At 47.5% G+C, this 15,014-nt stretch overlaps 1 protein-coding gene across 2 annotated transcripts in view; it reads right to left on the minus strand.

The window, feature by feature from the left end:
- Window positions 1-1,693: 1,693 nt before the first annotated feature.
- Window positions 1,694-15,014, minus strand: part of SCFD2 (sec1 family domain containing 2) — a 369,475-nt gene continuing 356,154 nt past the window's right edge. For both annotated transcript variants that reach the window (XM_081060497.1, XM_081060496.1), the window contains 2 exons: window positions 12,079-12,198; window positions 1,694-3,128 (listed from right to left, as the gene is read on the minus strand). In XM_081060497.1, the coding sequence (XP_080916623.1) occupies window positions 3,036-3,128; window positions 12,079-12,198 (213 nt within the window). In that variant the 3' untranslated portion in view covers window positions 1,694-3,035. The remainder of the gene's footprint in view (window positions 3,129-12,078; window positions 12,199-15,014) is intronic.

Raw genomic sequence — 15,014 nt, forward strand, 5'->3', positions numbered from 1 at the left:
AGTCAATTGCTACAGAGTATTTACATCTCTATCAGTTGTGTTTATAGCATGGCCCAGGAGGTCCTTGGCAGAAGTTTTGCATTTGTATGTGCTTGTTTTGGCTCTGGCCCAGCCAGAGTTTAGGTGGTAAACACTCAGACCCAGGCCCAGAGAGGAGAAACCAACATGACCACTCAGCTCAGCCTTTGAAGCCAACTTCAGGTACAGAGAAAATCCCTGTAGAATTGGTATATCTGGATGAGGAGGAAATGGTTAAGTCAGGGTGTCAGTCTCAGAATCCACACAACTACATTAGTGGTGGAGAAAGTTCTATTACAGACACAGGATCCTGGGTGAGCAAGCAAGCATTAGACATTTTCTACCAATAATGGTGACTGGTCTATGCTCTCAGCCAGTTCGCCATGTTCTAAGTGCCTCACACGTTTAATTCGTTTAATTCTCATAACAATCCGATATGGTAGGCTTTATCAGAGTCAGCTGAAGCTGGGAGAAGGGAAACACTGTGTGGAAAAGGGGGGATTGGAACCCATGCCATCAAGAGGGACTGCAAGCCCTGCTGCTGGCCTCGGAGCTATATTGTCTTGGAAATACTGGAACCAAGATGTTATTCCTCCATTTTCTCATCTCCTATGGACCCCAGGGATGCCTCCAAATTTTGTGTTCATTTGCCGTTATTCTCCTGTTGAGACATCATTTTGCGAGGTGCATGCCTTGGTGTCCTCAGCAGTACATACCCACCTCCCTTGGTGTTACGGTTTGTTGCTGTGTTCGGGATGGCTTCCTTCTATAGCGACCCTCTCATGAGGTAGGTACCATTCATTAAAACCTGGATTCTACAGATGGAGGCATTGATGCCCCATTTCCTGCCCCCGCTTCTTCCTTATCTGGTAAAGATCTATACCAAGTTTCCATTATGTTCCCGCTTTTACCTCAAGGAGCAGTGCTCTGTCCTGTGACTCCTACCGTCTTATTGACACCAAACTCTAGTCACCACAAACTTCTACGGCTCACCTTTTCTCCAAAGCCTTCCACTGCCTGATTGCCTGCCCCGCTCAGTTTCTTCAACCAGTAACCACAGGGATGGGAAAAGATGACGATAAACCAGGCTTTTGACATTTGCCTCCACCTTTCAGAGACTGCCTTTGGCCATATTTAACATTGTACTGAGAGCATTTTTCAGACATAGCAACTGCTTAATGATAATATTTACAAGCAGGAACATCCACCTTTTATCATCTCAGATTAGAAGCTTTTGCATATTCCTTTCTTTTAAACAATTAACTCATACAAATACATTAAAGCCACAAAAGTATGCTGAAATACATGTTCGCTGTGAAAAAAATTCAAACAACACAGACCTGTATTGAGGGCAAGACCCCTGTTCTCTTAGCCCTCCTATTTTACAATCCTTCCCAGGGGTGATTACTTGTTAACAGTCTGGTTTTTATATTTACAGAACGTTTCCTTTACAGATAGACATATGGTTTAAAACTTACCCTTAAGGAGATCCTCACATGGGGCCCGAGGACCAGGAGTGCCAGCTGCCCTTTCTGTGAGAGCCACAGGGTCACGGTCGCGTGGGGCTCATTCACCAGCATGGCAGGAACCTAGCAGAGTGCCTGGAACATGCCAGGCGCTCACTCGAGATTTGGGAATGAATGGAGTGATTGACTGAATGAATAAATGCAGATTTGAGACACATAGCAGCTTACTTCTTTATTTTAGAAAATAGCAACCTCTGCTTTAAATATCATTTCTTTTGAGCTATTGCCATTTTCTCCCTTATTCAAATTCAAACTTCTAGATTAGTGGAAAGAAGAAAAAGCATCTCCAATATTGCAGCATCATGAAGCAACTGGTGTGAAGTAGAAAACATACTTGGACAGAAAAAAAAAAGAACATCAATGTCTATAAAACCTATTGTGATTAGGTCTCAGACTGATTTCCGACTTCACAATTTTTTCATAAAATGACTGTTTTGTGGAGAACTAAAACAGACATGTGAGTGTTCTGATTTACATGTTATCTCCTCCACCTTTTAATCCACACTAGAAACTGTTTTTCAGCTTTCTCTCTTTATACGAACGTCTTTTAGAAATGCTAGAAATTTCCATCAACAACACACTTACAAATGTGTGGGTTCCAAATAGTTAATTTTTGCCACAGTTTGTATATAATTTCACTAGGTGGTTCTAAATTTTTTTGCTATGGCCAGGAAGAAAATTTAGAATTAGAAAAGAAAGTTTATATTTCAATAGAAATGAAATCACAAAAGTCACAGGGGTTGGGGTTCAAATCTAGATTCCCTGGGACCAGATATCTTTATTGGGGATCTTCTTTTGGGAGGGGAGGAAACCTTTTACAGGCAGAGACAGCCCTCTCCTCCACCTCTCTCCCACTGCTGTGCCAAGTAGGCTGGCAGCCCTGCCCCGGGTGCAGGTGGAGACAATGCAGTCTGCTATGGTGGTGGGCTGACTTACAACGCAGGCAGACTACCAGAGCAGCCTGGTCTCCCTCTTTTCCTAGCCTTTTCAGAAAGGTCTCAGATTGAGAAACAAAGCCTCAGATCCTATTTGCAATGCCCCTTCCTCATTCATATAATATCAAGAAAAAGAAAAACACCAAACTTTCCTCATACTCATAATTCTAAAGCATGCCTAACTTTTTGAGCAACTGCAGATCCAAAGGCCTGTAATCTACCAACAGGCAGTTATTTAGAATTAATGAACTTGGAGGTGAAATCAGGAAGACCACAAATAGAGGATTAAAAATAAATTGAAATGATTACAAAGTAGGCCAGCCGAAAGACAGTTTGACATTTTTAAAAGAGTGGAAAAACATTAAAAAAAAAAAAAGAAGAATCAAAGGAATCAAAGCAAAGTACTTCACTATGGGTTCTCAAGACCCTTCGGGCAGAATTCAGTCATACCCACACTTGGTACTACGGACACTGGATTTGGAGGCATTTGTTGAACGGTGACAGACAATAACATGGCATTTCCAGCTCGCGTAGGTCTCATCTTCTTAGCAGATGCTCAGAAGCCCAGGTCTGGATGCAGCCGATCAGTTGCAAATAACAGCTCCGGAATGTTACGTGGCTTCAGGAGTCGCGTGGACAGCACGATTACCTAACAACGGAGGGGCAAACACACAGCAGACAATTAGGGAAGCCAATCCCAGGTTATTCGAGGATGAGACATAAAATGGAATATATTTCTTTGGGGGAAGGCACAGAGTGGGTAGTGTGGAGAAAAAGGCAGAAGGTGGTAGCTTGAATGCCACCAGATCTAGTGTCCTTGGGTGGAAGGATAGCCTGTGGGACAGTGGGGTTGTGTCTGCTGAAACTTTCACCAACAGGCACTAAGAATGGCCCAGCCCAGCCACCTCCCTGATGCTAAATTGAATTTGATCCTGCCGTTGCTTTTCAATTCAGTAATTTGACCTGGAAGTAGAGGTTTCTCCCTCCTTCCGGGAGCATAAGAAGGCACACCCCACAGGTAAATGTTGTGGGTGACAATGATGGTGACGGCACTAATTTCCTAGTGCCATCGACTGGGTGGATTAAATAACAGGAGTTTCCTGTCTCAGAGCTCTGCAGGCCAGAAGTCCAAGATGTAGGCGTTGGGAGGGCGGGTTCCTTCAGGGGGTCGTGAGGAAGCATCTGTTCCATGCTTCCCACTTAGCTCTCTTGTGTCTTCACATTGGCTTTCCTCTATGTGTGTCTGTCTCTGTCCAATTTTCCCCTTATGATTAGGACACAGTCATACAGGCACCCTAATGATATCATCTTAATTTGATCATCTGCAAAGACCTATTTCCAAATAAGGTCACATTCATTCATAGTAGGGGTTTGGACTTCAACGTCTTTTGGGAGGGGGACGAACTTCAACTCATAACAATGATGATAATGGTAATATCAGCTAATATTTTTCGGTTCTCATGATGTGCCAGCACTGAGGATGATCTCGCTTAATATGCATTTAACCTTTGTAACCACCTTAAGGAATAGGTACGTAGAGTATTCTTATTTTTCAGGTAAGGAAAATAAAGTACAGGAAGGTTCAGTAACTTGTCCAAAGAAACAACAGAAAGTAGTTAAGTCAGGATTCCAACTCAGGCGAGCTGGCTCCAGCGTCTAAGTATCTGTTCAGTCACTTCACCATGCTCAAGGTCTCCGGGCAAGGCTGCTGTACTCCCCTGGTCCGCATGGACCTTTGGGCCCCTCTGGCCTGTCGTTGTGACACGTGACCCTCCGTGCTTCCCTCAGTCTGGACCTTTCCTCTGGGGCGGATTTCTGTCTGCAGCACTGGGAGAGCTTGTTCCGCAGGGCTGGGCTGGGCTTGTGATGTGCTTTATGAAGACTGGCGAGGTTTTGCACAGGCAGGTATTATTTACCCACTAGATGAGAAGGTGACTATGGGAAATGGGGAAGGAGGTATGTAAAATAATGGGATCTCCACAGCCAAGAACCGGAGCGAAGGGAATTGCAAGGCTGGCAGCAGAACCGGGCTCCACCTGGCCGTCCTGCCAGGTACCACTTCTTTCACTATCTCCCCTCTCACTCCCAGATTTGTCCCAGGTGTAACCAAACCAATGAATTTCCCAGGTTATTGATCAAAAACAGAGTCCACACTCGAATGCGGAAGCAAAGCAGATGGGGATGAAGTTAAGGGAGGAGAGGAAAAAAAGAAGCAATTTATAATTTCCTTGTTGTTGTTAAAGAAATGAGGGTTATTAAAAGTTTTCTGCTTAAAACAAAAATTAATCTTTAAAGCAGCTATTTTATTTTTTCTTGAAAGAGAATTAACTTGAAAAAATGTATGGTAAACGTCAGCTTAATCATATTTTTGGCAGAAAAAAATACACTGAAATCTGTGCTCGCATTTTTTTCCTTGAGGGCAAACAATAAGAGTTTGAGGGTAGTGAGTGAATAGTGGAAGCCGCTATCATTCATACACATGGTGTAGATACCATGGCAACATGTGGCTTTGGAGAGGGTCTCCTAGGCCAACCTAACAGCTGGCGGAGAATGGTGACCCCCTCATCAGACACCCACAGAGCCCAGCTCCACTGCTGATTGGCTACGCCCTGGGGAAAATCATTTCACTTGGAGACTCTATCTATCTATCTATCTATCTATCTATCTATCTATCTATCTATCTATCTATCTATCTAATCTATCTGTCATCTATCTGTCTGTCTATCTATCTATCTGTCTATCTTAGAAGGAAAACTGCAGTCCCAAGCTCACTGCACTGTGGCAAGACCTACATAAGGTCAAGTGAATAGAGCACAGGAGGTGCTCAGCAATTGAGAGCTGCTATTTTATTGTGGTTTTGTGATTGGGTCATAGGTCTCTTTCTGAATCTTATGAAAGCTAACAACTCTCTAGAAAAATATGCTTCATGCACCCTAGAGAAACATGTTCATACACACTAGATTCTGAATATAGTGTTAGGTGGGTTGTGTACAACTAGGATTCATAGACTATAAGTTAAGAAACCTTATTCAGATATTTTCAAAAACACATACATAACGACCACAATCCTTGGCACAGTCTCTGGTGGTGACTGTTGGGAGGTAGCAGAGGCCAGTGTTGCTGGGCTGCCACAGGTCCCTCTGTCCTTGGGACTTGCCAGTCCCCACCACCACGGCCAGATCCTCGGTCCTCAGTTCCAGTGCCAACATGGCCTATTCCTCTCTGGCTGAAGTGAGGGAAAGTGTAAGGGCTAGAGTGAGTCTCCCAGGATGCTTACGTCTTGTTGGCAGGACTGATGAACTTGAAGAGAAAAGGCTACAGACTCAGTGGACGCGGACCCTTCTAGAGCAGTGATAACTGAGCCAAAAGAATCCATCACTCTCAGGTTGTGTGCTGGGCTTCCAGCCACAGCTGACAGAGACTCTGGGTTTGGTCGCCTCGACAGAGCTGGAACCAAAGACTAGGCCCTTCAACATCTAAACAAGCAGAGAGTTACACAGCATGTGGGCTGAACCCGAGGGTGTCTGGGGCCTGCTCTGTACAGGGCTGAAGAGAAACAGATGGAAAACAGAGGCAGCATATGAAGTAAGTTAGCAGGTCTCTGAGGAGGGGATAGAGCAGCAATGAGACTCAGGGCTCTTGCTGATAGTATAGACTTAAGAACACAGGCTTAGCAGTGTCCAGGCTGGGTTGGACCCCAGCTGGGCCACTGTCTGGACAGGTAACTCAGGAGAGTTGCTTAATCATTCTGAGCCTCAATTTCCTCGTCTGTAAAATGGGAATCTGCTTCCCATGATTCTTATGAGGATTAGATGTGAACATATATGTAAAATATTTAGCACAATGACAGGCTCCAGGGGACTTAAAATGGTAGCTATTATTGTCTTCAGCTATCTTCATCCTCTGCTGTATTCCATTTGGCTCAGAGCAGTCACTGGGGACGATTCAGGGAAGTAGTTTTCAGAGCCATCCTTCCCAAGGGTAAATCTGATCCTGTTACTCAGGGGCTTAAAATCCTTACCATCTCCTGCCTGCCCTTTGATAAGCCCAACCATCTTAGAGAGCTTTGGAGATGCTTCTTTTATCTGGAATATGAGGTCCCTCATTCTTTGCCTGATGACCTCTCAGTCTGTTCAGACATCACTGCCTCCAGGAAGCCTTCCCAGACCAGCCCCCACCACCAAGACTGAGTATGTTCCCATGGCTGTTGGTATCACTGTGTATTCCTGGTTTCCTTAACTGAGTCTTTTCATTTTCTCAGCACAGGGACCAATACATAGCAGGTCCCTGATGTAGTGAGTTATGAATGATTAAATATATGAACAAAAACAGTAAGACAATAAAGAACGCAGTAAGTTTAGCAGTGGCCACCAGGAAGTTTCCCTAGTAAAATACAACTCACATAGCTCTGCATAAATTTGTTTCAAATCAATTCAACTAACAACCTATTTGTCTAAAATTCCTATTTTAAACAAAAAGCAGGATCGCGCGGCTAACATTTCATTTACAGTATAACAGTTGATGGTCCTTAAGATTTTCACATCTTAGGTATCTTTTGATTTTTAGATTGCTTTTGAGCATTTTCAGAGTTGTTGTTTACACCAGGGTTCCCTGAGAACCAGAACCAAACCCCTAAGGCAGCCTGGGGCTCTAACAATGGCACTCTGCTCTAGCTGGAAGAGGGACGGTTCAGTCTTTGTGCTCAGCCTGCCCTGAGTTCACGCAGAAGCAGGCCAGCGCTGCTGAGGAACCACCCTCCCTGGCTTTCTTTCCACTTCTCACTTCTTCAGTCCATCGCTATAATCTGTAAGTGCCAGCATCTTCCGGTTCTATTTCTGCACAACACAGAACAGAGGAAGCAGGGCTGTCCAGGATTTAGATCCCATATACCTCTGATTTCTAACATCGTAAATTGGAACAGGAGATTTCTTTTAAATGTGGGAGATTCTTCCCAGGTCAAGGAACCCACGTATACACATGCGCACACACCCAGTCACACACTTGTGTTAGATATGAAAGGTTTGTTCATTAAACCAGTGGGACAGTTGGTTAATTAAATGGACAGGACAGAGCTTTCTGGAAAGCTCACTGTGAACCTCAGAGTTCAGTGTGCAGGGCTGACCAGGTTCTCCTAAGGAATGACAAGTGTGAGGTTTCAGATGGTCACCTCACCTTTGTCCGTTCTGATGGCTTTTCAAAAAGTAGTCACTTGACTCCTCTCCTTGGGCTTCCCAACAACTTTAGAATAAACTGGAGCCAGGTTTTACAGCCAGGCTTCAGGTGTTCTGGAACCTCCAAAGTGCAAAATTGTGTGTGTAGGAGCACATTTCTGGGTCTACTTTGTAAAAAATTACATTATCATCAACTATTCAGCCCCAGAAATGTAGAACCACATGAAAGGCTGGGTGGGCACCATGCGTGTGCTTGAGAAAAGCTGTGGATGGTGGATCAGCTTGCCCACTTGGTCTTCCTGTTTCCTGAGCTGGCCTGTCCCTGTGTTTTCTGGGAGGGTCCCTCCCTGTTATTTTCCTCCCACAACCCCAGGCTCCTGCTGGCCTCCTGGCCACCATCCAGCAACAGAGTTCAGCCTGCAGAGCTGTCTGGGCATGGAGCCCCACACCAGGCAGTGAGAGAGTGAGACAGAGGCCAGTGCCAGGCACGCGCGAGTGAGGGAAGCCTGCAAAACCTCCTACTGGTGCTTACGGCTGTGTGCAGTGAGGGAGGGAGTTGCCTTTTTGATCCCTTTGTTTTGTCGTCAAGAAAGAGGCCCTTCTCCAGCTGCCCACCTTCTCCCACCAGCATGCCAACAACAACCCAGGACAGAGAGTGGAGAAAACACGCCCATTTTAGTGTGTGACAACTGTCCTGTGGGAGGAGCGGTGTGAGTGTGGCCTCTGAAGTCCACTGTTTCGTGCAACCCTTGTCACTTTTTCTGGATGTGCCTTGAACGGGTTCCACCCGTTTCCTTTGAAGAGCTGATCCCTGAGTGCGTTGCCAGCCTCAGCTCCCAGCCTTCACCTTCCTGAGGAGCCTGTGCCATGTGAAGGAGCCTCCCCTCCAGTGACTGCCACCACAGCACACATCTCTGGCTGGAGTTTCCGTGTGTAAGGTCCGTTGCTTACTATTAGTATGTACGTTGCATGGAAGCAGGAATGTGTCTGGTTACTGCTCGATTTTCAGCACAAAGAACACTGCTCGGCAGCAAGTAGATGAATAACAAGTAATCCAGTTTAACAGACAAGATTGTAAGTTCCTGTACTTGGCTCCAAAGGACACTCAGGTATATACAGAATAGAGAAGACATGGATTAACAGCAATTGACACAAAAGATAGAGTGGTTTTAGCTGTCCATAATCTACACCAACAAGTTGCTGTGGTCTCCAGAAAAGTGACTTTTATCTCTGCTGCAATAACACAAGTCAAGTTTCCAGAGTTCAATATTTGGTATCCGACGAACAATCATAACACCCCACGCCAGACCCTGCTTGAGGTCCTGAGAATAAAATAGTAACAAGTGCAAAGTGCTGAGGCTGCAGGGGAGTAAGCAAGCAGAAGGGTGGTAGGAAAAGAAGGCCCAGAAACAGGCAGGAGGGAGATCACCTGGGGCCTTGTAGGTCGTGGCGGGGTGAGAAGGAGATGGCCCCAGGCGCTTCTGCACTGATCGGGCCACACCTGGGATGGCTGTCAGCTCCCATCATGGGCAAGCGGAAGCGAGAGACACGCGGCGCCGAGGACAGTCAGGGCTGGGGTGGAGTGGCTGTAGGAACCGGGGATACTCAATTTGGAGAAGAGCAGACCTGGGGCAGGACACGCAGGAGAGGGATGGGCCCGATTTGCTTGTCAGTTCTGGGTGGCCCAACAGCTAGAACCAGCACTGACGAGCGAGGATTCTGAGGAGGCCCATTTGGACTCATCTAGAGGAGGAATAACGTCCTACCAGGGAAGCCAAGGAGACTGCCAAGGGAGGGGCAAATCCTCGTCCCTGGAGATGCTTTTGTGTAGGCTGGATGTTAAGGACAAAAGGAAGTATGAGACACCTACATTGTCACTGTTTACATAGACAGTTAAGTCAGAATCTCTCCCTTGGTTGCCAGATGTGTCTTTGAGGGTGGTCGGTGCACAGATTCAGTTTAGTTCACAGTCGCATTCCCACAGCAGTCCGTCTAAACACAGACTGACACTCGTGTGCATGCAGTTTGTGTGCAGCTGGTGCAGCAAGGCCGGACTTCCGCTGCCCTTCTGAAAGCAGGAGGTCTGGGCAGAGCTAGCTGCAGGGCCGGGCTACGAGTCTGGGGAGGTCTAAGGAGGGGAGCTCTGCCCCTGCAGGTGTCACTCCAGCAAACACCCAGGTAATCCACCTCCTTTGCAAGTCTTGGAGATGAAGGGCACAGTGATGAAGACCCCCTTTTTGGAATCTTCCTAGGGCCTGTTAACTCTTCGAGGGAACTTTTCGCACAAAGGCCGAGTAGCAGTCAAAGTGGCTGCTTAAGCCCAGGGTTCTTTGAGGAACAGATGACTGAGCACGGGGTCAGACCGCAGCAAAGCCACTGCAGATGCAGCCTCTGTTGTCAAACTCAGGTCACTCGGCTTTGAAAACGCCTGCATTTTATCCTTTTAGAGTGGGGATTAACATGTCTGTCAGGCTGTTACAATGCATGACTGTTCTGAATCGCTAAGAATTTGGTTCACCAGGTTAGGGGCGGCAAGAAGTGTGCTTTCTGATTTAAAAAAAAAAATGCCTTGCTGAAAAGGCAATCGCTCATTAAACAGATCCTTAACAGTGCTGATGGAGAGGGTGTCAGTGAGGCAGAATTCACCACTTTATCCGAAAGGTCACCAGCTCTGAACATGACACATGACAGTCACAGCAGAAATGGTCCCCACCAAAGACAGGTCACTCCCTTGCTCGAGAATCTACTGAAACTCCGTACATCCCCGGGTCCCACTTTTCAGTTGGGTGTCTGGAGACCAACAGGGAGCAGGCCTTGTCTACTTCCCCAGGTGACCCACTCCAATGCCCCGCCAGCCTTCCTGCAGCCACTGAAGCCATCAGACCACAGGACTCATGGAGCTCCTGCGTTGTGCTCGGGACTGGAAAACCGCAGCCTTTGTCCTCAAGGTGTTGCGTTTGCTTGAGGAGACGAGGTCAGCAGATAGGGAGCAGTGGGCAAGCGGTCAGGGCTGCGTTGTAGACTATGGATTTGGGACGCCAGCAAAGGTACAGGAAAGGCTTAGAACAACAGATGGGACAAGAAGACAAGAAGGAGGGCACACTTGGCCGGCTGCTGTTACTATCACCTGTCGTGGTCATAGCTGATAAAATTTCAGTCGTGGGTAGAGGTGGGAGACAAAGACACCAGTCCCCCTGGCAGCCAGGCCGCTGTGAGCAGTCCCCTGCACAAGCCAGCATCCCACCCGAAGCGCCACACTCACATCTCTGTTTTGCTTTCTCCAAACCATGGAAAGCTGCCGAGCTGCATGCAGAGGTAGCACAAAGCTGAAGACAAGCCCCCAGGCGTGAGTCACAACCGGGGAGGGGGGTAGGGGTCTATGGGAAGATGTCCCAGTCTCCCTGTTGTCCAGCAGGACACTTCTGCGTCATGTAATACCCGGCTGCTGGGGCCCCCAGAGGACGGACACAAGTGCCCACAGCAGCAACCATCTCAGTGATGTTCACTTTTCTGGTTTTTCTCCCTCCACTGTGTCTCTTTTCTGAGTCCCTCACTTCTGCTTCTTGGCATTATTTCCCATGTCAGCTGCCTGCTCTCATGTCCCCATCTCAGGCTGTATTTGGGGGAACTCACTAAGGAAGGGTTTTCATCTTACTGAGCTACAGGCTCTGCTTCCTCAGCCAGATCAGAGTGCACCAAGGCAGGGACTCTCCTTTTGCTGGCCTTTCTCCTTGGTTCCCTGCGGCCTCATGCCAGGAGCCTCCGCTGGGCCTGCTCAGCAGGGCAGTTACTGCTCAGCAGGTTGATAATAACTGTGGCCACAATTTATTGGGGGTTATGGACCAGGCACTGTGCTAAGAGGCACGTTCTCTCCACTTGTCAGATTGCAGCTTCAGAGCTGCCAGCCCCATTTCCACGTAACCCCCAGGCTTCTTACTTGGGGAGGGAGACGGGGCCTGACAGGAGGCGACAGAGGAGAAAGAGTCTACACTTGTCATTGTTTTAATAATGTGCTTTCCCCAAGTCCTCTCGCCCAGCCCTTTAACTGCCCCAGTGGGGAGGCTAGTCCTGGGAGTTAGCCTTAATTATCTGGAGCCTGGAAAGCAGGGAAAACTCCTGAGTCATTCAGCGCCGATTGGACACAAGAGAATTTATGTAGAAGCAGGGAATAGGGACAATAGCGTGTTAGCCCTTGAAGGCCAGAGGCAGGAGACAACTGCAAAAGGAAAGCTCTCTCCCCTCCTTGCACCCTCATCAGGAGGACGAAGGCAGGAGAATGTGGCCTTAGCAGGAGCAGGTGAGAGAGGAGGAGCCGGAATGGAGAGGGGAGTTCTGGTGACCCTGAGAAGGGCCCTCCCCGCCCTTCCTCCCCCTGCCCCTGCCCCTGCCCCAGGACTCTCATGCTTATCACCAAACACTCCTTGGTACCTGGGTTCCCGGCTTCAGGGACAGCACGAGATCTTTGATCATTTTGGCTTCAGACACGGTGACTCCGCCCACCACAAACAGGATCAAGAGAGGGTGGTCGCTGGGGTGAGGCCGGCTCACCTGCAAAACAAGCACCACCAGCGTCAGTGGGACCTCAGTGCAGAGCGCTGTGCAGCTGGGCGCCATGTCCTGGGGCCCCAGGGCTGCTACCCCCACAGCGCAGGTGAATTGAACAGCCCTTAGAGAGATTATGATTTGTTAGAGATCAGATGGGTCAGTGGTTTGCGAACCCACTGACTAGGAAAATGTGTAGCCTGTCACCTTATTACATCCCTTTAAGTAAATATTCTATTGAAAGGGAAGTTCAAGGAGTGGGGGCTATTAAATAAGAAGAGAAGGCTGAGGGGCAATTCCCTCCTCATCAGCCTTCAGGTCTCAGCCTAAATGTGCCCTTTCTTTGTTACATAGCTCAGTTTATTTCCTGGGAGGCGCTTGCCACAGCCTGTGGTGAGACTACTTGTTTGTTTCCTTCTTGGCTGTCTCCTGGATTAAAACACAAACTCTACAACGTGGGGACCTCGTCTGCCTGGTTCACTGCTGAATTCACAGCTTACTCAGTGTAGTTTCGGGCACACAGTAGGTGTTCAATAAACATCTATGGAATTGAGGACCAGTCAGAGCCCTAGAAGGTGGTGGTGGAGGGAAGAGATGAACGAGAGCAGTGCCTACCCTTGAGGAACTTACCATCTAGTGCAAACTTCATGCTCTTACCTTTCTGTAAACTAGCCTTAGCTGAGGGCTTACTTTACATGGAATCCTCCACTAAGGCTGTGGAGAACTCCGCCGTATGACGTCACCAGTGAGGCAGAGCATTATTATAAACTAAAATGAGAATGACTCACAGTAACCCTTCAGGAAAGGCAAAACGCACAACACATTGATTTAGTGACTCATTGCACGGGACAAAGAAGGGTTCCTGAAGAAAGCAAGTTTTGAGCCCAACCGGGAAGCCAGAGTTGGGGTGGTGAGGAGTGGTGGGAGAAGGGGTGAGAGCTACGTTCCTGTCCGGCGGAGCAGGCTGGAGGCCCAGCCAGGACAGAGCAAGCATGGAGTCCTGACAGGAAGGATGCTGCCAGAGGCTCACGTGGCTACTGAAGCCAGAGGTGGGAGAAACAGGCTTCCACTCCAGCAAGGGGAGGGCAGACCGAAGTAGTGAGTGTGTTTACTCATTCACACTCTCTAGTGCACAAGCCATGTTGGGACCACTGGACAGTCCCCAAGAGGAGCAGGGAGGGACAACAGGCTGACCAGAGCCCTTTCTCTTAGCCCTGCTCCAACGCCTTTCTCAACTGGGTTCTTCTGGCTCCCTTCCTTAAACATACCCATTTTTCAACATCTTATTTTAAAAACACTTAAAAAGGTAATATATTAAGTGCTTCCAGTTACATAGGTTACCCATTGGCTTCTGGAGAGGAAGTTCAGAATGGAAAAGAAGGAAGGAAGGAAGGAAGGCAAGAAGGAAGGAAGGAAGGAAAGAAGCAAGGATGGAAAGAAAGAAGGAAGGAAGGAAAGAAGGGAGGATGGAAGGAAAGAAGGAAGAGAGGGAGGAAGAAAGGAAGGGAGGGAGGAGGAAGGGAAAGGGGTACAGGGAGAGAGAGGGAGGGAGAGGGAGAGAGGGAGAGAGAGAAAGAGAGAGACAGAGAGAGACAGAGAGAGACAGAGAGAGAGAGAGAGAAATCTCTAAACTTTTTCAAAATGGATGGTGGTGAATACCGAAAAAAGTTGGAAGCTCTCTGATCTTTACAGAAAGCTTCTAACGCCTTCCTCCCTTGTCATTTCCTGCCTGCCCTGTAGCTCTCCTTCCCCTTGGTTGCACTTGTTAACTGTTTTCTTCTAATCTACATACCATACACCCATGACAATTCTGCTTTTGTCCCACTGTTCCCCTGGGATTGCTCTCATTGAAGTCTCCAATGGCCATCACATGAAGGAGTCAATGGACACTTTTTAATCTTTGTTTAACTGGTCATTTCTATGGCATTTGTCACAGTTGATGACATCCTTCTTGGCTACCACAATAGCACTCTCTTGGTTGTGCTTTCTTTCTGTTTCTTCTCACATTTCTTGATAGGTTCCTTTTCCTGGTCTGCCCCTTTCAATGTTGATGTTCCTTAGGGCTCCAGCTGTGGCCCCTTGCTCTTTCACTCAATGCATCACCCTTGAAGGACCTGGTCTATTCACATGCCTTCAACAATCTTTTAGATACTTCCCAACTCTGTGTCTTAAGCTCAGACATCCCTGTTGAGTGGACAGCCCCACGTGGATGCCTCCTAGGATCCCTAATACCAACAGGTTTCACATTTGATGCAAGATCTTCCCCAAGTCGATTCCTCCTCTTGACTTTCTAACAGCATCAACACCTTCACAGGCACCTAAGCCAGATACCTAAGCGGCATTGTAGACTTTGCTGTCTCTTTCATCTCCCAGATCCAGTCCTTTTAATCCCCACCCCCTCACATTTAATGATCTCTCCTTCATTTCTTCTGCCCCCGTTCTGGTCAGGCTTTCATTCCTTCCTTAGTGGATTACTGCCACAGCCTTCTAATTCAGCTCCCTGTCCCTGCTCTGGCCATTTCCCATCCAGTCTCTTCATTCCTGCCCGAGGAAGCTTTCTAAGATGCAAATATTTCTTACTGAATATAGTGAGCACTGTGCTAAATATTTTTGTGTATTATCGTATTCAATTCTCAAAACATTCTTAGGAGGCCAACACAATTAGCGTATTTTGCAGATGAAGAGATTGAGGTATATATACAATGACTAAATCATGGAACCAGAGGCCAAAGTCTGGAGGCCATACTTTTAACACCCCTCAGCTCTAACACACACTCACATTCTCTCCAAACAGTCTCATGATTCTGAGGATAAAGTTCAAA

This window comes from Rhinolophus hipposideros (assembly GCF_964194185.1).
Source record: "Rhinolophus hipposideros genome assembly, chromosome: 1".
Lineage (NCBI taxonomy): Eukaryota > Metazoa > Chordata > Mammalia > Chiroptera > Rhinolophidae > Rhinolophus > Rhinolophus hipposideros.